The sequence below is a fragment of the Pelophylax lessonae genome (genome assembly GCF_965119305.1).
Source record: "Pelophylax lessonae genome assembly, chromosome: 10".
Lineage (NCBI taxonomy): Eukaryota > Metazoa > Chordata > Amphibia > Anura > Ranidae > Pelophylax > Pelophylax lessonae.
In genome coordinates, this window is record NC_138777.1 from 237,575,700 (window position 1) to 237,598,057 (window position 22,358).

The window sequence follows — 22,358 nt, forward strand, 5'->3', positions numbered from 1 at the left end:
GAAGCCTGACTGGAAAACACCCAGGACATTGCTAAGAGGCCTTGCTGTTCCTTTGCCATCACAGAATTTGATTTAAACCCCCCCACATGCACTCTCCCCCCTGACAGTAGCTGTGACCTCGGAATTTGAGAGCTCACTCCTGTGTCGGTGAAGGTAGAATAGTAAGTTAGGCCTCTCTTAGCAACATCCTGGGAGTTTTCCAGTAAGGCTTCATAAAATACGTAAATGGCCTTCACCTATTAGGAAGGGCATTATTCAACTTGAGTCCAAGCTGCACAGCTTGTTTTTATCTACAGACATCCTTTATCTGCAGAGACAGTTTTCTAGCAAAGGTGAGGAAAAAGGAAGAAAAGGCTTGTAGAGCCGCTCAAAGCTGGAGGCGTTTCCCCGCCGTTGCTCAGAATGTGGAGCGGAGGGCTCAGTTCACTCATCCAGAGGTGTTAAGTGTATCGTAGTTGAGATGATGCTCAGACCGACCCAGTTGTGTAAAGCCTCAGCTTTGCTTCGGCCACGCCGGCTGACACATTCTGCCCTGTCCACCGGGTGCCTGGTGACCAGGGCCCAAGGGCAGGGCGGAATGAGTCATCGGCCTGGCCGGCAGTTGCTGAGGCCATACACAAAGCATTGGATTGGTCTGAGCGTCTCATCTATGGTACACTAACCCTTTAAGGAGACAAACATTTAAAGCATTCAAATAAAATGGATGATTGACTTTAAAATTTACAACAAAAATAAAAGCCTCCACACTTAGACCCCAGCATCCCAAGGAAGAGCAGGATGGTGCACTCACCACTGGGATGTGAAGCTTGCTCAGAGGTTTGCCATCCAATAAATAAGAGCCAGTGTAAGTCACATATTCAGCATAGCATTGAGGGGCTTGAGGAGTGATGTAACACAAGATTTTCCTCTTCTCTTCAATTTTTTTCCTAATCTGCAAATATTCAAAGTATGGATTCGACCTGTCGCTGTGATATGGCTCAATTTCGTCCAACTTGATGGCATCAACGATGGCTGCCAGGGTCTGCTGGATCATCTCACGCGTCTGCTGACTGGTGGTGCTAATTATCTGCTGCTGAAGTTGATTGGGCTTCTGCAACTTCCTCTTGCGGGGGTGCTGCGTTTGGGAATCTTCCTCCTCGGTTACTTTACTTTTTCCACGAGTTGATGGTGGGTTTGCTACAGGTTGTTCCTTCTCTGGTGTGGAAGAGTTTTGCTTATTCTGATTTGCCAGCATTTGAGCCCTGTTTCGAGTCATCCGTAGCGGTATCTCTTCTACTTTGGGGGGTTTTGGAGTATCAACTGTTATTTTTGGTATTTGCTCTTGAACTTCTACTGGAGGGTTAACTGGAGGGGCTTCAACTTGTACAACAGGTTCACTAACATTTTCCACGGGCGGACTTTCACTTTCTTTCACATCAGCCTCAATGTGCTTTGGTAGCACCGGAGTGCAGGAGTCTGCAGAAGAACTTAGGCTTGACTGTACCTTACTCTCTACTTCTTGAAGAGTTTCCAGTTGTACGTAAGGTATTGCAAAGCTTGTTGGTTCAAACACTGGCTTTATATTCTGGGATAATTTTGCAGTGTCTATTGTTGGTTCTACCGTTGGTTCTACCATTGGGTCTACCGCTGGTTCTACCGCTGGTTCTACCGCTGGTTCTACCGCTGGTTCTACCGCTTGGTCATCTTTCTGCTCCTGAACTTCAGGTACTGGTTCCTCCATTTCCACAGTACTGGTTTCTTCGGTACTTGTTTCTTTAGGAGTCACTGGCTCTGGGAGATCCATTTCATCGTGAGGCATTTCAACGTTGTCATCCTCATTGGACACATCAAGAGGAACACCGGGACTGCTAGCAATGATGCTTGGCTGTTCACAAATCTCAGCATCATTTTCTTCTTTGACAGGAAGTGGAAGGTCAGGTAGAGAAAATGGTCCAAGATCCAGATCCTCCACAGCTGAAGAAAATGGGTCAGGCCATGGTTCTGGATCTTGAGTAGGTGGTTGAACATCACTGGGCTCCACATAACTTTCTTTAACTGAGGCCAATGTATCTTCTAGAGGTTCGGTGTTTAGTTGTGGCTCAGGAGCCAATGCCTGTGTATTATCTGATAGATCATCACAGTTATTTAAAAAGTTGGTAAGAGTTGGAGATTCATATGGACCTTGATCATCTGGCTGAGGCATGTCCTCTTCCGCATCCTCCCTATCCTCTTTCAGTTCATCTGGGACTGATTCGGACAAGGGGTAGGGAATGGGAGAAACTGGATAAGGTGAATCGGAAGAAATAAATGGAACTGAAGCAGGAATAGATTTTTCGGGTGAACAAAAATCCTTAGGTGACTCTGTGAATCTCGGAGGAGATTTTAAGAGCTCAGGTGTCATTGACCAGCTCCCAGGTTGATCGGGAGGGTTACTGATTAAACTTGGGGGGATAACAGAGTCTGTATTTCTATTAGGGGGACTGACCCATTCTAAATTCTGATCAGAAATTGTTGAGCTAAATGTATTTTCTTCAACAGGTGGAAGGAAACCAGATTCTGTAGGTGGTGGTAAAAAGGCAGGTTCAGGGGGTAGAAAAGAAGCTTCTGTATGTGGGGTATGAAATCCAGATTCAGGGGGCAAATAAGTCTCTGTGGAGGGAAAACTAGATCCCGGATGAAGAACATAACCCTGTTCTTGTGGCATAAAGGATGGCTCTGAAGGCAAATATTCTGGCTCCTGGGATAGAAAGTCTGTCTGTGGAGGAATGTAGGCAGGTTCCTGGGGTATATAAGGTTCCTCCTCCTCCTCCTCCGGCATAAAGTCAGGTGCTGCTGAAAAGCTATTATCATTTGTCATAAAGTTGTTATCAGTCTCTAAATAGGCTGGTTCCTGTTGCAGAAAATTCGACTCAGGTGGTGAATAGCTTGGTTCTTGGGATAAAATAGATTCTGTAGCTTTTTGTGCTTCAGCAGAGTCACATGGCAGGCCAAGATCAGGAGGAATAGCACTTTCTGTAGAAGGCTCAAGAAAGTCATCTCTTTCTGATGGTGGTGATTTTGCCTGAACAGCTGAATAGCCACGATCGGGTGATGGAGCAATACTGGCCACAGCTGCAGGCGTACAGGAAGTATCGTCAACTCTTGGAGATGCTGCCCTGTAAAAGTAACTTGGGGACTCGCATGTGAATTTTTCTTCCGGAACATGTGGTTGGATCTTATCGTCCGTCATTATATGCATTGGTGAACTGAAGCTAGAAGCGGCTGGCACACTTTGCTGTCTATAAAATTTCATTTCTGGAGGAAACTCTTCTTCGGGAACTCTTCTGACATCAACAGACACAGAGCGGCTACGATTTACAGAACAAGGCACCCTAGTGGGTGTCTGACTTGGGTTTTCGGGCATTACACTAGATGTTGCTGAATACCGGTCAAAAAACGTAGGCGAGCATGCATTCATAGACATTGCAGACACAGGCAAAGAGTGCTGCGTATCTGAACAGTCAAACATCAAATCTGGATAGTCTTCGGTGCTGCAAGATGGGGTCCTTGGGGTCTGCATTACTTCTTCATAACTTGGACAAGAGATGACAGATGTAGGAGTGGGGACACCTGTTGGCCTGCTTTGATCAGGTCTTGGAGAAGCTGTGAGCACTTCTTTAATTTGTGGACCATTGAGCCAATCTTTCGAATCATTCCCAGTAATGGCTGGGGCTTTATTTTCAGGTGGTGCTGCGTTGGATGGTAAATCTTTAGAATTCTTATCTTTTTGGAGAGAATCAATTACCAAAGGTTTCTTGCCAGTCAAGTCCAAACTTTTTTTACGCTGCTCTTCTGATTTTAATTTTTCTTTTAGCTTCGGATCCCCAGAGCGGTGCCTCATCTTTTCCATTTGCTTCATTCTTTCTTTGTGCTTTTTATGCTTCTCTTCAATCTCAAGATCTTTTTGGCTCAGCATCCTTTCAAAACTGGTCATCATTAGATCTCCATCTCCAAGAAGTTTTTCCCGAGGCCGGTTGTCTCTCTTGTTGGCATCCTTATTAAGGGTGACTTTCTCGGTACCATTCAGGATCTTAACCGTCTCTTTCTCAGAGTTCTCCTTTGTTCTATCTTTGATTTTATCACCAAATCTTACCACCTCATCTTTAGATTTTTCTTTCAAGATTAATGGAGATTCCTTATCTCTACCCATAGGTTTCGGTTCTTCCCGGTGATGCTTAAAGAAGGCTTCCAAATGTTTGTCTCTGTGTTTTTCATCTTTGCTTTTGTCACGATGTTTATCTTTCTTTTTCTTTTCTTTCACAACGGAAGAGTATGCTTTGTCCTTTTCAGATTTTTTTAGAGAGTCTCTTTCAGATTCAGGTTTCTCTTTTTCAGAACTAAAAACAAAGTCCATGCTTCTATCCAACTCCTCTTCGGTTTCAGTCTTAACAGAAAATGAAGAGAAAGTATCGCCATCTGCTGTTGGAGTCTCCTTTTCATACTGCATGGACTCTCTCCTGCTATAGGTGTCCCTCGGATCATCCAGTTTTTCAGCCTTTTTATCAGACTTGTCTTTTCGTGTTTTATCCTTGTCATGGCTTTTCTTCGAGGAGGAGCTAGAATGCCTATTTCTTTCCTTTTCCTTCAACTTTTCTGCTAAACCCGGTACGGAATCTTTACATTTTTCCTCTACTGAATCTATAGTGGTCACTACAGCACTTTCCAACAGGTTTCCAAGGCCAGCTTCTGGGCCCCGATCAGTAAAACTGTCGGAAGAGATTTCACTGATTTTGTCATTGGAATCATCCTTGTAGTCGTTGAGGGCCTCCTCTTCCAATTTCTCCAGAAGACTCTTCTCAGCATCACCTTTAGAGGACTTTCGATCTTTAAAGTGATCTTTATCAGATTTCTCCTTGTGTTTGGTTTTGACTTTCTCCTCCGTCTGGTGTTTCTTTTCACTTTTGTCACCTGGTACCTTTTGTTTAGATTTCTTGTCTTGGTTGGAATCTACTGACGCTCTGTCTTTGCGGTATTTGTCAAGGGACTCCTTATCCTTTTTCTCTTTGTGTTTTTCAGTGTTCTTTTCTTTCTTCTCCTTCCCCGATTCTGACTGACCTTTATCTTTTTTCTTCTCTTTTGGTTCCCGATCTTTTTGTTTTTCACCCAAATGTTTTTCATTAGAATTCCTTCTGTGTTTATCAGACTGGGAAGGATCTTTGTCTTGTAAAGGATTCTCCCGCTCATAACTATCCATTCTGTGCAGCTCATTGCTATATACCTCGGAGATTTTGAAGCCTGGCAGAAATAGATTATCCTCCTCTTCACTTTCATCTGTAAATATGTCTGCAATGTTATACCAGTTTTTACCTCTGGCCTTCTTGTCCTCTCTCTTGTCCCCAAAATCCTTTTCTTTTTTCTCAGTTTTCAGCTCAGAGGATACTTTCTTATCTTTGTACTTTTCCTCTTTCTTCTTTTGAGACCCTTTCTCCGTTTCTTTTTCTTTTCGGTCAGGTTTTTCAGGCTTTTCTGAATCTCTTGATTTCTCACGATGTTTTTCAGATTTCGATTTTTCCTTTTTCTCCACGTCCCTCCTTTCCTTGCCAGAGTGATGCCTCTCTCGTGTCTCAGAATTCTTGGTAATTGGCTCTTGTTCTGACTTTTCTTTAAAGAAGGTCTCTGTTCCATGGTCATTCAGGTCTTCTTTATACTGATCCTCTTGTTTAGTTTTAGAATCCCTCCGTTCTTTGCTTCCCAAAGAATCCCTCCTTGTGGAGTCGACATCTTTTTCCTTTCGTGTTTTAGTGGTGTCGAGAGAGTCTTTCCTCTTCTTCTCGCGCTCACCCGTGTACAAGGTGGCACCTTTGTGTACATCTGCCTGATCTTTCTTTTTGTCAGAAGTTTTGTCAGTAGAATCACGATCTTTTCTTTTTACAATCTCCTTCTCTGGTTGCCTCTCCCCATATTCTCTCCGGTCTTTGTTTTTGGAGTCTTTTTCCTTGACTTCCTCCTTGATAGACTCTACAACTAGCTTGGGGATGGCATCGTTTTTGCTTTCTCTAAAGTCTGTAAAGGAGGAGTCCCAGCTATCTTCAGCTTTGAAGTCAAAAGAAGAATCTGAGGACATCTCAGAAATCCATAAGCCCTGATCATCTGATGTGTTGTACTTGGTTTCCTCTTCTAAAAATTTGGTTTTGCTGTTTAATTCTTCAAATGGTGCTTCATCTTTGTGAGTCTTTTCCTTCTTGACCTTCTCTTCTTTGAAGCCTTTGTCTTTTTCGGGTTTAGAAATTTTCTCCTCTTTTTGCTCATTTTTCTTTTCAGATTTGGAGGACTTTTCTTTCGTTTTCTTCTTCTTTTCTTCTTTGTGGACTTTCTTTTCTTCTTTGGGGGATTTTTCTTTGCCAGATTTTTCTGTTTTTCCAGAGCGGTCTCTGTCCTCTTTAAAAAGTTTACTACTCTCCTTGCCATCTTTAACCTTTTTTGATGATTTCTCTTCTTTGGTAACCTTATTACTCTCATCTCGGTAGGCCCAGTCTTCTTTCTCAGATTTCACTTTTGAAAGTTTGTCCTCCTTCCTGAGGTGTTCGTTTTCATGTTTTAATACTTTTAATTTTTCAGGAACGTCGGAATCCAAATTTAATGGCTTGTCTGATTTTTGTTTAGAGTCGTCATACTCAATAGAAAAGCTTTTAAGGATTTTAACGTCTTGTCCAGCCTGAACCTGCCCTTTTTCTTTATTTTTGTGTTTAGTTTTGTGTTTTTTCACTACTTTGCCTTCTTTATCTAGTTTTGGAATTGCCCCGTCAACGTGAAGATGAAAAGAGTTCTTTTCGTATATGCTGTTATGCAGATTACTTTTCTTTTTGTGCTCATGTTTCTTTTTAACTTGTTTCACAGACTCCACGCTGGAATCTTCCGAGGAGTAATCATAGTCACTAGTCAATCGTGTCCTTGTTGAGTCCGATAATGAGCTAACATCTGACCAGTGAGGGGGAGATACAGTTTTCCAATTGTCCGTTCTCCAGTGCTTGGAGTGCTGGTCAGGGATATTAGCATTGTGCTTCTGTGATGCTAAACTCCCTTGAGACGATGCTGAAGATGCTGAAAGAGAGCTAAACAAAGAAGTCTCCTTCAATGCTAAGGCAGAGTCTTTTACACAGTTTGAATTTTCTAAGGAAAGAATATCATTTTCTACGTCACTCTCTAAGTTTTCACTTTCAGTTTCAGAGGAACAAAATACGTTTTTCTTCTCAAACTTTACTTCCTTTGTTTTTGCATCTTTCTTCCGCTTCTTTTTGACTTTGCTTTTCTCTTTATGCTTTGCTACAGGCTGCTCCCTGGTTTTATTGCTCGGTAGAACTGTATGAGCCGTCAGGCAGAGCTTTTCAGGGGCCACTATGGTGATGGAACTGTCGTCCTCGTCTGAAGTGTCTGACAGGATACGGCGAGCAGCTTTCTTTGGCGCAGTTGCATTTTTAACATACGTTTTTACTTCCATTTTAGGAATAGCAACAACACTGTTCGCTTTAGTCTCTTTCCGAAAGTCTTTTTTCAGCAAATGTTTGTCATCAACTGGAGGCACGCGATCTTCTTCGTCATCTTCATCAAATTCGTACTCGTCTTTTACCGGCGTGCTTTTTGGTGCATCCTGATGTTTTCCTTTGTGTTTAGTGCCCTTCTCAAACTCAGAGTCCGTGTTATTGCCGTCCACCGAGCTGGAAGGTGCAAATGAAGGTGCATCTTCCTCTTCTGAACTTTCTGCAAAGTAAAAAAAAAAAAAACCTCAGGAATACAGTTAACTAAAAAACCTAAACAAAACTGGTGAGCTTCCCACACACATGCCTGGCAGTGCTGGGGCAACTCCTATTCACATATAATTACATTGTTAGGTTGAAATGACAAGTCCATCCAGCCCAAATAATAAAAAAAAAATAACCAAAGAAAACCTTTAACCATACAATCCCATATACACAATCCTATACCCACAGTTGATCCAGAGGAAGGCGAAAACCCCCCAGCAATGCATGATCCAATTTGCTACAGCAGGGGCAAAAAAAAAAATCCTTCCTGATCCCCAGAGAGGCAATCGGATATTCCCTGGATTAACTTTACCTATAAAATGTTCGTATCCAGTTATATTATATACACCCAGGAAAGTATCCAGGCCTTTTTAAAGCAATTTACTGAGCTGGCCAGAATCACCTCTGGAAGGAGTCTATTCCACATTTTCACAGCTCTTACTGTGAAGAAACCTTTCCATATTTGTAGACTAAATCGCTTTCCTCTAGACATAAAGAGCGCCCCCTTGTCCTCTGATGACCTTAAAGTGAACACCACCAAGTTCACTATATGAACCCCTTATGTATTTATACATGGAGATCACATCCCCCCTTATGTAGTTATACATGGTGGTCATATCCCCCCTTATGTAGTTATAACTGGTAATCAGATCCCCCCTATGTATTTTATATGTGGTGATCATATCCCCCCCCCTTATGTATTTATACATGGTGATCATATCCCCCCCTTATGTATTTATACATGGCGATCATATCCCCCCTTATGTATTTATACATGGAGATCATATCCCCCCCCCTTATGTATTTATACATGGAGATCATATCCCCCCCCCTTATGTATTTATACATGGAGATCATATCCCCCCCCCCCCCCCTTATGTATTTATACATGGAGATCATACCCCCCCCCTTATTTATACATGGTGATCATATCCCCCCCCCCTTATTTATACATGGAGATCATATCCCCCCTTATGTATTTATACATGGTGATCATATCCCCCCCTTATGTATTTATACATGGAGATCATATCCCCCCCTTATGCATTTATACATGGAGATCATATCCTCCCCCTTATGCATTTATACATGGAGATCATACCCCCCCTTATTTATTTATACATGGAGATCATATCCCCCCCCCCCTTATTTATACATGGAGATCATATCCCCCCTTATGTATTTATACATGGTGATCATATCCCCCCCTTATGTATTTATACATGGAGATCATATCCCCCCCTTATGCATTTATACATGGAGATCATACCCCCCCCTTATTTATTTATACATGGAGATCATATCCCCCCCCCCTTATTTATACATGGAGATCATATCCCCCCTTATGTATTTATACATGGTGATCATATCCCCCCCTTATGTATTTATACATGGTGATCATATCCCCCCCTTATGTATTTATACATGGAGATCATATCCCCCCCTTATGCATTTATACATGGAGATCATATCCTCCCCCTTATGTATTTATACATGGAGATCATATCCCCCCCCTTATGTATTTATACACGGTGATCATATCCCCCCTTATGTATTTATACACGGTGATCATATCCCCCCTTATGTATTTATACATGGAGATCATATCCCCCCTTATGTATTTATACATGGAGATCATATCCCCCTTATGTATTTATACATGGTGATCATATCCCCCCTTATGTATTTATACATGGTGATCATACCCCCCCTTATGTATTTATACATGGAGATCATACCCCCCCTTATGTATTTATACACGGTGATCATATCCCCCCCCTTATGTATATATACACGGTGATCATATCCCCCCTTATGTATTTATACACGTGATCATATCCCCCCTTATGTATTTATACATGGAGATCATATCCCCCCTTATGTATTTATACATGGAGATCATATCCCCCCTTATGTATTTATACACGGAGATCATATCCCCCTTATGTATTTATACATGGAGATCATATCCCCCTTATGTATTTATACATGGTGATCATATCCCCCCTTATGTATTTATACATGGAGATCATATCCCCCCTTATGTATTTATACATGGAGATCATATCCCCCCTTATGTATTTATACACGGAGATCATATCCCCCTTATGTATTTATACATGGTGATCATACCCCCCCTTATGTATTTATACATGGAGATCATACCCCCCCTTATGTATTTATACATGGAGATCATACCCCCCCTTATGTATTTATACATGGAGATCATACCCCCCCTTATGTATTTATACATGGAGATCATACCCCCCCTTATGTATTTATACATGGAGATCATACCCCCCCTTATGTATTTATACATGGAGATCATACCCCCCCTTATGTATTTATACATGGAGATCATATCCCCCCTTATGTATTTATACATGGAGATCATACCCCCCCTTATGTATTTATACATGGAGATCATATCCCCCTTATGTATTTATACACGGTGATCATATTCCCTCCACCCCAAATCTCTCCAGAGAATAAATTCAGTTCCTCTAATCTCTCTTTATAGCGGAGCTCCTCCATGCCTCATTAGTTTGGTTGCCCTTAAAAAGGAGGAATTTAGAAAATTACATTGAAAAGCTGCCCACAAATGAGTCAAGCTTGGGAGCTTAGAATAAAGTGGTCGACAGATTTCTAAATACAGTGTGGAAATACTTCCGTTTACCAACGTTTCCATTGTTCATTTAATTCACCCAATTTATCAATTAAACATTGCACAGCCAGGTGATGCCCTTTAAATTCTGGTATTAGTAAAACCAGAAGCAGACAGATCTTTCCGACTTGTACAGGTATGAACATCACAGTACTGACTGTCCAAACTGCAAACCCTTCACCTGTTCTCAACTCCTTGCTTTATTCTTAAAGCGATATTAAAGTCTCAAGTCTATTTTTTTAAATCTAAAACAGGTTATATTTACCTGTTCTGTGCAATAGTATTGCACAGAGCAGCTCCTTCTCTCCTCTTCTGGGGTCCCCCCCCTGCTGGTGCCGACACCACCTCTACTGTGTGCCCCCATAGCAATCTGCTTATTATAGGGGTACACTTGCAGGATAGCCTAGTTAAAACCACTACTTGGCACAAGGAAAGGAAAGGCATGTTGTGCCATGAGGGAATAAGAGCCCAAATTCAGTTATTCTAAACCCCTTGGAATCCTGGGGATTTCACTTCACTTTGGTAGCTTTGCAAATTTAACGCAGAGATATGCTCGCACTTTTAAAGAGGACGTAAACCCACATAAAAAAAATTAGAAAAAAAACCCTGTAAAGACAAAGGCATAATGAGCTAGTATGCATCGCATACTAGCTCATTATGAAATACATACCTTAAAACGAAGCCCTCGTAGTGCGGCCCGCTCAGCGACAGGGAGGCCGACATGTCCGACCGTCCTGCTTCCTTGTTCACGTCCTCCAGCCATCTGATTGGCCGGGGGCGCGATTATATCACTCCCGCGCATGCGCACGAGAGCCGCCGTTCACGGCATAGGGCTCTGAAGGAACGGCACGGGTGACCGTGCCTTCAGAGCGCATGTGCAGATGACGTCATCGGCTGCATGCACTGTAAATATCTCCTAAACTGTGCATGTTTAGGAGATATTTATAGCACCTATAGGCAAACGCATTTAAAGTGGGTTTACAACCTCTAAGAGCAAAATGTTCAAACTCATTTCCACTTACCAGTCGAGCTCTCTTCACTAGAGGTGTAGGTACCCTTGCCCAGGAGAAGATTGACCATGGTTGGAGAATTTGCAACTTTTAAAGGGGTTTCTCCCTTCCGATTACTTTGATGAGGATTGCCTCCATACCGCAACAGTAGCTTTACAACCTGGAATGTAGACACAGCTATCAGACCACACATCTGAGAAGATTCAATTTCCCAAACTTTGATGAAAGACCTCCATGAAATAGTATTTGATTTAAACATACAAAAGGGGTCCATTAAAGACAAGTGGAAGTGGAGAAAGAATGAAGGAGAGAAAGGGGAGGTAGGAACAGTAGAAGAAAGTGCGCAATTAGGTGCCCCCTCCCATACTTACCCAAGTCCCCTCTCAATCCAGCGATGTCCACGAGAGCCTAGCCTCTCCGGGGACTCGCACTCCTGATTGGCTATTTGCAGCAGCGGGAGTCATTGGCTTCGTTGCTGTCAATCACAGCCAGTAAGTAGATCAGGGGACGGGGCCAAGCAATGGCTGCGTCCGCAGCTTGGCGGACCCCATAGCAAGCTGCTTGCTGTTGGAGCACCTGACAGGAGGGAGGGGCCAGGAGTGCTGACGTGGGACCCGAGGAGGATCCAGGCCACTCTGTGCAAATCCATCACAGAGCAGCAAGTATAACATGTGTTTAATGGAAAAATAAATTGAAGCTTTACAATCACTTTGAAGGGAAAAGCTGAATTTCTCTTACATATATGCAGATCTGTATGGAAAATAACCACTGATCTGTATTTTACCTAATTGTATCAATGTATACAAGCCCAGCGGTACTAAACTAGGAAAAGCCGGATTCAAGGTGTTAAGAATATCTGGAATCTGGACTACTCTTTAGGAAGAAAAGAGTTAGGAAACACAAAGCTTGAGTAAGCCGGGGGGTGCAGATTTACAATTTAATAATTTCCCCGAATCTGAAACCCCAGGATCGGATGTTAATGTATTTTTTAATACAAGTAATTACCTTAAAGTGACCATTGTTGGACGCATCATGCAGGGGGGTGTCGTCATCCAAGCCCTTGGTGTTGACCTCTGCCCCCGCAGCCAGGAGCTGTTTTGCCACATCATAGTAACCTCTATTACATGCCTCATGCAAGGCCGTCCAACCTGCAAACACAAAAAACAGGGCTGAACCATCTAAACAACGGTTACACAAACCATTGACATCAGGTAACTACTGCAAACTGACTAAACACAGCCCTTTCCTGATCAAATAGAAGGTCATGGCCTCCATTAGATTTCACAATTCAAATCCATTAGAGGCCGCTACATTAAGGAAAAAAGAAAAGCAACCAATGTAAATACTGTTACACCAAATCGCTTAGTCTCTATATCACGAGCACAAAGACTGACACTGAACAAACATCAGCTTGCAGGGATGTCCCAATAGAGTGAATACCGATCTAAGTAGCCTGGCTGAGATGACAACTCTCCCAACCACACCGGAATCCATTCCCCTACAAATCACTACTCCACCCAACATTGGTGCTTGTAACAGAGGTGCACAGATACAGTGGGGGAAAATAATGATTTGATCCCTGCAGATTGTGTAAGTTTGCCCACTTACATAGAAATGGCGGGTGTATAATTTTTTATCGTAGATGTATTTTATATGATAGAGACAGAATATCAACCAAAAATCCAGAAAAACACATAATACAAATGTAATCTCAGTGAGTAAAATAAGTATTTGATCCCCAAACAAAACATGACTTAGTAGTTGGTGGAGAAACCCTTGTTGGGAAGCACAGAGGTCAGACGTTTCTTGTAGTTGGTGACCAGGTTTGCACACATCTCAGGAGGGATTTTGGTAAACTCTTTACAGAGCTTCTCTAAATCCTTAAGGTTTGTTGGCTGTCACTTGGCAACTCGAAGTTTCAGCGCCCTCCATAAATTTTCTATAGGATGAAGGTCTGGAGACTGACTAGGCCACTCCACGACCTTAATGTGCTTCTTCTTGAGCAAATCCTTTGTTGCCTTGGCGGTATGTTTTAGGTCATTATGCTGGAAGAACCGTCCACAACCCATCTTTATATTTCTGGCTGAGGGAAGAAGGTTCTCATCCAAGATTTTACAATAAACGGCCCCGTCCATTGGCCCCTCAATGCGGCAAAGTCGGTCTGTACCTTTAGCAGAGAAACAGTCCCAAAGCATCATGTTTCCACCTCCATTGGAGACTGAAGGGCATGGTGACTGAAGGGCATGGTGACTGAAGGGCATGGTGACTGAAGGGCATGGTGACTGAAGGGCATGGTGACTGAAGGGCATGGTGACTGAAGGGCATGGTGACTGAAGGGCATGGTGACTGAAGGGCATGGTGACTGAAGGGCATGGTGACTGAAGGGCATGGTGTTCTTAGGGTCATAGTCAGAAGTTTTCTTCTGCCAAACATGGCAAGTCTAGTTCATTTTAAAGAGCTCAATTTTGGTCTCATCTGACCACAGCACTTTCTCCCAATCCTCCTCTGAATCATGTTGATGTTCATTGGCATGACTAAATGTGCCTTCTTTTCCCAAAATCAAGTTCCTCATACTTGACCGCATCCACCCGAGCTCCAGAGGAGGGGACTGGAACAAGGTCCTGCTCCAGATGGAGCTCAGGTGGATAGTAAACAAAGCCACCCAGCCCCCGGGTTTAAATGACATTATTTAATTCAGACCTTTCCTGGAAGGTTTTTCCTCAGGTGGTATGGAAAAATAACCATCCTTCCAGCGATCACCTGCCCTGATCGGCTTTTGCCCCCTTATTTTCTCCCATTTTTCCCCCTCCCCCTTTGTTTTTCTACTGTTCTTTCTTCACATTTTCAATTCTGTACATTGTATTGTTATTTGCCATGTAATTCCGTTTGCATTTTGAATTGCCTTTATCTTTATGTGATACTTTTCATGTCTGTGTATTCTCCATTGTCTGTATACCATCATTTTGACCAATGTTTATATGCCTTTTGATTATTCTTCTTTGCATACCATTCTGGCGGCTCTGCACCTTCCCTTGTTTCCCACATCACTAACACATTTGGTTTGCTGCGGCATTAGAGGATAGCATTTGGGCTATCTGTCCCATATGTCTCCTTTGCCATCATTTTTTGCCAAGACACTTATATTAGTATTTGTTGGTACATTATTTCTTGCAAACACTTCCCGCCCATCTAGTTTTGCATGCGACCCGGCACGGGCAAGACCGCTTCCTATGGAAGCGCCACTGTGACGTGCTTTGGGTATTTTGTCCATCCAGGGCACCTGTAGCCCATATACCCCCGCTCGTCACTCCCCTCCCTGTCGTGTGTACAGGGGAGGGAAGCCTCCGTGCCGGTGGGAGGATGTGGGCTGGCCACGGCTTCATGGCGGTCCCGCTCCCTTGCCTTGTGCGAGGAGGACGGTGGCCCCGCCCCTCCGCATCACACGGAGGGGGAGGCGGCGTCGAGCCCCGACCTCCCAGGGAGCCCTATTAGGTTCAGGCTATTTTGCATAGTACACTCCCAGCCCCTCCTTACACTCATCAGCTGTGTTGCATTACCTCAATCTGACAAGCTATATCATAGCTTGCACTGTTCTTACTCATTCCATTTCTACCGTGTCTGCTGACACGGCGTTACTTGGACTTGGCTCTCCTGAATTTCTGCTCCACGCTGTAAGTAACATGCTGGTTTTAATTCTATGTATGTACTCCATTGCTGCATGCTGGCTTTTCCTTTCCTTTCATCCTTTTCATTTTAAACTTGCTGATCATAGCATGACTAGCTAACAGCTTTGGTTATATTGTCCATTCCCTCACTCCAGCACTCCTCTTGCTATCATGGTCAGTCATCCAATCTGTCTGACCATACACACATTGCACCGGAACCTTCCCAATATGCCTGGCTCTAGGTGTTCTAACACACACATTTTCTAGATATGCACACCTCATTTCCTCATCTACATCCAATCACCACCCACCCCCAACCCTTTCATCATTTTTTGTTTGGACCCCACCCATATCTGCATTTTGGAACATCATTATTTATACTTCTAGGAAATACAGTCGGTTGTCACCTCTATACCTGAACCCCCTTTTTTGGACTCCAGCCGTATGCAATCATCTGTTGTGGACGGGATCCCCAAAAAACCTTCAGCATCCTGAGCGTGACTATTTCTTTAGTCACAGGTCCTCTCCACCTAGTAGTGACCTTCCCTTTACCTCTATTATGCCAGGAACACATGAGAAGGTGCAGAGTCTGCCATTTTGGTTTTAATATGTGCAAGCAAAATCATCTGTACGCAGTTTGAGACTAAAGCAAGTATGTACTCAGAGTTTCTCTCCCCCCTTTAAGACTATACCAAGTTATAAGATATACTGTAATGTCTCTAACATGTCTTTATGTTCTTACTCCGAAATCTATGTGCAATATTCTAGTATACCCCCGAAGAAGCGAATTGCTGCGTAACGCGTTGGGTATTTGACTGTATATTATTTGCACGTCTCTACTACTGCGTTGTTCTGTACCATCTGCTTGCCCACTTTGCTTGTATATGTATATATTTTTTTGCTGTTTTTAAATCAATTGTCATAAAAATTTGTTACAAATTTTTTTTAAAAAAAACGATATCCATACTTTTGTCCTATTTGAGTGCCGGTAAAGTCCCAACCCCTTAGGGGAACCCCTCCTTCCTCCTCCTTGAGGAGGGGGACTCGGTTTGAAGAGAGAAAAATGCTGACAATGAACCCTAGGGACACCGTTCATACAGGCAAGCACGGAGGTGGAAACACGATGCTTTGAGGCCGTTTTCTCTGCTAAAGTTACAGACCAATGTTGCTGCATTGAGGGGCCAATAGACGGGGGCCATGTATTGTAAAATCTTGGATGACAACCTTCTTCCCTCAGCCAGAACACTGAAGATGGGTCATGGATGAATCATCCAGCATGACAATGACCCAAAACATTCCGCCAAGGCAACAAAGGAGTGGCTCAAGAAGAAGCACATTAGGGTCATGGAGCGGCCTTAAAAGCAGCACGTTCGTGTCATGAAGTGACCTAGCCAGTCTCCAGACCTTATTCCTATAGAACATTTATGGAGGGAGCTGAAACTTCAAGTTGCCAAGCGACAGTCAAGAAACCTTAAGGATTTAGAGAAGATCTGTAAAGAAGAGCGGACCAAAATCCCTCCTGAGATGTGAGCAAACCTGGGGGCCAACTACAAGAAACGTCTGACCTCTGTGCTTCCAACAAGGGTTTCTCCACCAAGTACTGAGTCATGCTGTACTTGGGGATCAAATACTTATTTTACTCACTGAACTGCAACTCCATTTAGAATATTTGTATCATGTGATTTTTCTGGAATTTTCGTTGATATTCGGTCTCCATTCTGTCTATCCATTGCAGGCACTTGTTTCTGGTTAGCAGAGATGAATTCGGATGAAATAGTAAGCATGAAATGTCACATCTACACAAATCAAATCTTTAGTGCTTTAGCTATCTAAGCAAGCCATACACTATACAGTTTTCTTTCCATCAGCCAGGAGTGAAAGGCAAGAAGACTGCTTCATTCCCCCAACAGTCAGTGCTGGGGGGGATCCCTTACTATTGTATTCTGACAGCAGGTAGTTTCCCAGCCATTAGAATACAATGATCACTGCCCAGCAGCTATAGCCCAACCCCCCCAGCAGTGACTGCATGAAAGGAAAAAAAAAAAAACAGGCTGGTTGTACTTAAAGCAGAGTTCCACCAAAAAGTGGAACTTCCTCTCTTTTGTTAACCCCCCCCCCTCTGGTGCCACATTTGGCACCTCTCAGGGGGGAGAGGGGTAACTGGTACCTTTGACAGGTACCCTTTCACACTTCCGGAATACGGCGCCGTCCCTCGGAAGTTCAGCCCCCTCCTCCGCCGTGCCAATAGGAATGCGCAGTAGGGTCCCGTTTGTGAAGCCGCAAGGCTTCACTGCCAGTTTACCTTACCGGCAATGGCGGCGGCACCTTATCCAGAACAGGTAAGTGTCCTAATATTAAAAGTCAGCAGCTCCTGCGTGTGTACAATGTGCGTGTGCAGTGTGTAGCTGCTGACTTTTTGGAAGGGGAGGCGGAAATCCGCTTTAGGTTGACTGACTTCAGTAAAACCAACCTGCCCATACAAGGATCGGAAATTTGGCCGGTTACTATGCAACCATTCACCTTTAGTTGTTGAGTCACCCACAAAAGTCAGCACCATAAAACCACGAGTACACCTTTACCTTGGGAGAATCAAAATAAAATGCAATTAGTTACCTGCGAAATCTTTAACATTGACATCGGCCCCCTCATTAATTAGTTCCTTGATTCGCCGTGCATCGCCTCTTATGGCGGCCCGATGAAGACGGGTCTCCCCCCGCTCATTTCGCTTGTTAACTTTGTCTTTGGTTTTGGAGGCGGAGTTAGGAGTCCCCTTCTGGCCAACTGCAGATTGAGAAGGATGCTTTGGTGTCGTATCAACTAAAAAACAAACAAAGGTAGGTTGAAAATTGAGTGTGGAATCGGGTTTTCAGTTACTTTAAAGGAAATGTGTAGTGAGAAATACGGAGGCTGCCAATGCTGCCCTTTACTTCCAAGAACACCAGATTTCCCTGGCTTTTCTGGTGCAACGTGGCGCCAAAAGGTTTTAAAATTTTGAGTCACTGACCTGGAAAAAGTATGCAAATTAAAAAAGGGACTGAGCCCCGGTTCACATTAGTGCGATTGCGGAGATCGCATGTAATTCGGAGCGCACTGTTTCTAAATTACATGCAATCTCATGTGCGGTGCGAATTTCAGCCACACACTTTGTATGGCTGAATTTGCACCGCATCCGCAATAAACTCGCACATGAGGCTTTTACCTACAGCAGAATCGGATCGCATAGTGGTTCACACTTGTGCGATCCGATTCTGTGCGAACTTGCAGATCGCACTGCGATATCCGATCACAACTGGGGGTGTCGTTAACTATTGACACCCCCTGCGTATCGCATATGGCAGTGTGAACTGCCAGAGGTGCAGATGCGATGCGGGATCACACTGCATATTCGCAGCGTTCCCGCATTGCACAAATGTGAACCGGCACTGAAGGTTTTTTTTTTTTTCAACCCAGTGAGGGAGGGGGAGGAGTACAGGGTTGAGCGCCTGTCTGTTTATGGACACACAGCCAGTTCAGGAGCAAACTTGATATGGTGGGCAGTGGGGGACCAAAGAAAACAATTAGAGAGGGCAAGTATAATAAAAAAAAATTACAAAAAGTGTTGGCAATCACTTTAAAGGATAAGTTCACCTTTGAGAACATGTAACATGCTCCACCCATTTTTTAGGGAGGAACATGTAACATGTTCCCAGTGCTGCAGCCACTTCCCCCCACCCCCTTGTGACAGTAGTAAAGGGAGAAATTTCCCGTACTAGCTGTCACTTTTCGAAAACAGCCCTGCCCACACAGCCATGTCATTTATTCATACAGCTCTGTTTGTGAATGAACTACAAGCCCCAACATCCTTTGCGGTTGTCGGCTTGTAGTTCTCAAGAACTACCACAGTGCTGTGGAGCGCCATGGCAGTTCACTGATCCTTGCTGCCAGTGCATCTGCATGCTCCTGCGGGATGTACAGGCATGCAGATACACTGACAGATCTGCAGAACTGTATGGCAACCAGCGATCTGCACATTTTTTTACCCGCAAAAAAAATATATATATCTTTTTTGTACTTACCGTACAATCCTTTTGTCTGAAGTCCATTGACAGACGCAGCTCCATATCTTCTTAGACCCTAGGCCAGTGATGGCGAACCTTAGCCCCCCAGATGTTTTGGAACTACATTTCCCATAATGCTCATGCACTCTGCAGTGTAATTGAGCATCATGGGAAATGTAGTTCCAAAACATCTGGGGTGCCAAGGTTCCCCATCACTGCCCTAGGCCTATGGTCTAAGAGGATATGGAGCTGCGTCTGTCAATCGACGATAGAGAAATATGCATTTTTAAAAAGCAAACGTATTCTTTAAGGGTTCTATTCTCACCCACTGATCAGCCACACTTTTTCTGGGTCAGTATCAAAAAAATTAAGCCAGAAACAGCCAGGCAATTGGCATTTCAGAGAGGTTAGCATTTTTTAGAATGACAGTATCTTACGTTTCCTATAAACAAAGCAGATTTAGAAAACTGCAAATCAAACTTCTACAAATTCCTTTAAAGAGTAATATGACAAAAAAACTGATCAGTGCTCTCCGCAGAGAACAAGGCGAGCTCCAGGTTGCTGCATACCAAGTCTTCCATCCAGGATATGGTTCTCCAGCAAACCACAACAACCTCCCCAATTGGTGGTCTGGCCCAGCCCCTCCCTTTATCAATCATGAGGAGGAGCCAGGAGTGAGGCGTGGGAGGCGGGACAGAGGACGCAACCAGCTGAGAAAAGAAGATTTTGAGATCCCAGGGTGCTGGATGCAACCAACACAAATCAGTAAATAAGAAATATAAAACTGCTTTACTGATTACAGATGGAAGCGGTTCTAAGAAATAAGGAAAACAGTTAATTCATCAAAAAGCAAACTTATTTCACTTAATACATTAGGGATCGACCGATATCAGTTTTTTGTTGCCGATACCGATATTTTGGCCATTGCATATCGGTATCAGACGATATTTTGTACATTTAAAGTTTTGAAAAATAAAGACAATTGACACGAATCTGGTACTGAACATGTGGGGAAGGTCTTTTAGCTGTAATGTGCGGTCTTCCCTTCTCTCCCTGCCAGGAATAGTGGGAAATACCTTCATTACATCGCTGCTCTGGGCTCTACTCGCTAATCTCCCACTCTGCTGTTTTCTCCTCTCAGCTGTCGGAAGAGGATCTCAGCCCCGACCCTCTGCCGTGTACACAGAAGCCCCTCCCCTCTGCCGTGTACACAGAAGCCCCTCCCCTCTGCCGTGTACACAGAAGCCCCTCCCCTCTGCCGTGTACACAGAAGCCCCTCCCCTCTGCCGTGTACACAGAAGCCCCTCCCCTCTGCCGTGTACACAGAAGCCCCTCCCCTCTGCCGTGTACACAGAAGCCCCTCCCCTCTGCCGTGTACACAGAAGCCCCTCCCCTCTGCCGTGTACACAGAAGCCCCTCCCCTCTGCAGTGTACACAGAAGCCCCTCCCCTCTGCAGTGTACACAGAAGCCCCTCCCCTCTGCAGTGTACACAGAAGCCCCTCCCCTCTGCAGTGTACACAGAAGCCCCTCCCCTCTGCAGTGTACACAGAAGCCCCTCCCCTCTGCAGTGTACACAGAAGCCCCTCCCCTCTGCAGTGTACACAGAGGTGCCAGGTATTAGATTAGAATAGTGTGAAATACCTTTGTTGCATCTCCCTCTCTGCTGTCCTCTCCTCCCCCACTGACAGCTGGGGGTCACGGAAGGGCCGAGCAGTGATGTAATGAAGGTATTTCACACTATTAGATTACAAAAACACACACTGGACATGTAAAACACTAATAAAGTGGATGCTAGGATTTTACAAACAGTAATATTGGTAATATCGGTAACCTCCGGGGCCGATACCGATATATCGGGGATAGTGCATATCGGCCCTCGATAATCGGTCGATCCCTAGTCTGCATATCCAAGTCAGCCAGGTGGTTTCAGGAAACAGCCTAATCATAAATGAACCCAACTGCTCTTGAAGCTGGGTTCACACTTTAAGCAAAATCTGTTTTGGTTAGCCAAATCATTTCTATGAGAATATTTCAAGAAAAGTGGGAGAACCTGCAGATCATGCACTAGATCTAAGGCTGCGGAGCGGATTACACAGGAGTCCTGTGCGTCTCTATTTCAAGTTTGAATCCAGCCAAAAATTTGGGCCGGATTCATCCCTGAAAAGGAGAACAAGGACGCACCGGACCCCCTGCTGTCAGCCGTCTGCAGTGTGAAGCCAGCCTCAAGTCTAATGCATGGTCTGCATCTTCCCATTTTCAGGTTCTTCCACTTATCTTAAATGAATAATCTCATAGAAATTATTTGGCTAACCAAAACAGATTTTGCCTTAACACTTTTCAGATATATAAACCATTTTATCTTTTCTGACAGTTGTGTGACTGACGAATAATTATTCAATGGCCGCAGACAACAAAGGCCATAAATGTAATGGTATTTACAGCTGCAGTAGGAGGATTGCACACAAGGGGGAGCACTTGCACCAAACTTGGCTTCAGCCATTTTTCTCCCAGCACCAATCAGATTGTTTTTCCTCTGGAGAATGTCAGGAATCTCTCTGTGGGGGCAAAGCTACAAACTTTATATCTACCACAAAGGCTTGCACAACACAAACTGCCACTTCCTCGAAGAAAGCGGTTATGTTAAACAGCGGATATTTTCTGTAGGTTTCACAAGATGCGTTTTCAGGAAAAGATTGGGAAAAGCAGAATATAAGGCAGAGGAACATTTGTGGAAAGTAATGTCACAGACAAGTCCATGGCAGGAATAAGACGACCTCAAATCCGTGCCGCACAGCTCAGGACCTCAACCCAAAACTGACAACCAATCCCATATCTGATGGAAATGAACAGTTCAGTACACACCAAACCAAACGGCGAGATTTGCCACGCCCCCAACGCCGGCCAGAGATGTCTACTTGTTACATGCGGGACGCCGCAACTTGGATCTTTTTGTGCACCCGATTATTGCTTTCTGCAAGAGTTTCTTTATGCTTAGTAAGTGCAATCTTTAATAAATTGGCTTGTTGTTACGTTATTGCGTCATGTGCATTTTTTCCTTCTTGGACCGCCTCCTATGGGCTTTACTGTTCGGTTTGTGTGGATTGGCCATATAAAACCGGCTCCAGCTGGATCTGTCCTGTGGGATCATTATAAGGGTCTATGTGGTTCATCTATTAAATTAGATGACCATGGGAATCTGGTAAGCAGCCTACCTTACAATCTT

At 43.9% G+C, this 22,358-nt stretch overlaps 1 protein-coding gene across 1 annotated transcript in view; it reads right to left on the minus strand.

Annotated features, from left to right (window-relative positions):
- Positions 1-22,358, minus strand: part of ANKRD11 (ankyrin repeat domain containing 11) — a gene marked incomplete at its 5' end in the record, with an annotated part of 72,555 nt that overhangs the window by 11,386 nt on the left and 38,811 nt on the right. Inside the window, 4 exons of the mRNA XM_082271060.1 lie at positions 791-7,716; positions 11,445-11,592; positions 12,438-12,580; positions 17,711-17,914. Of these exons, the coding sequence (XP_082127186.1) occupies positions 791-7,716; positions 11,445-11,592; positions 12,438-12,580; positions 17,711-17,914 (7,421 nt within the window). The remainder of the gene's footprint in view (positions 1-790; positions 7,717-11,444; positions 11,593-12,437; positions 12,581-17,710; positions 17,915-22,358) is intronic.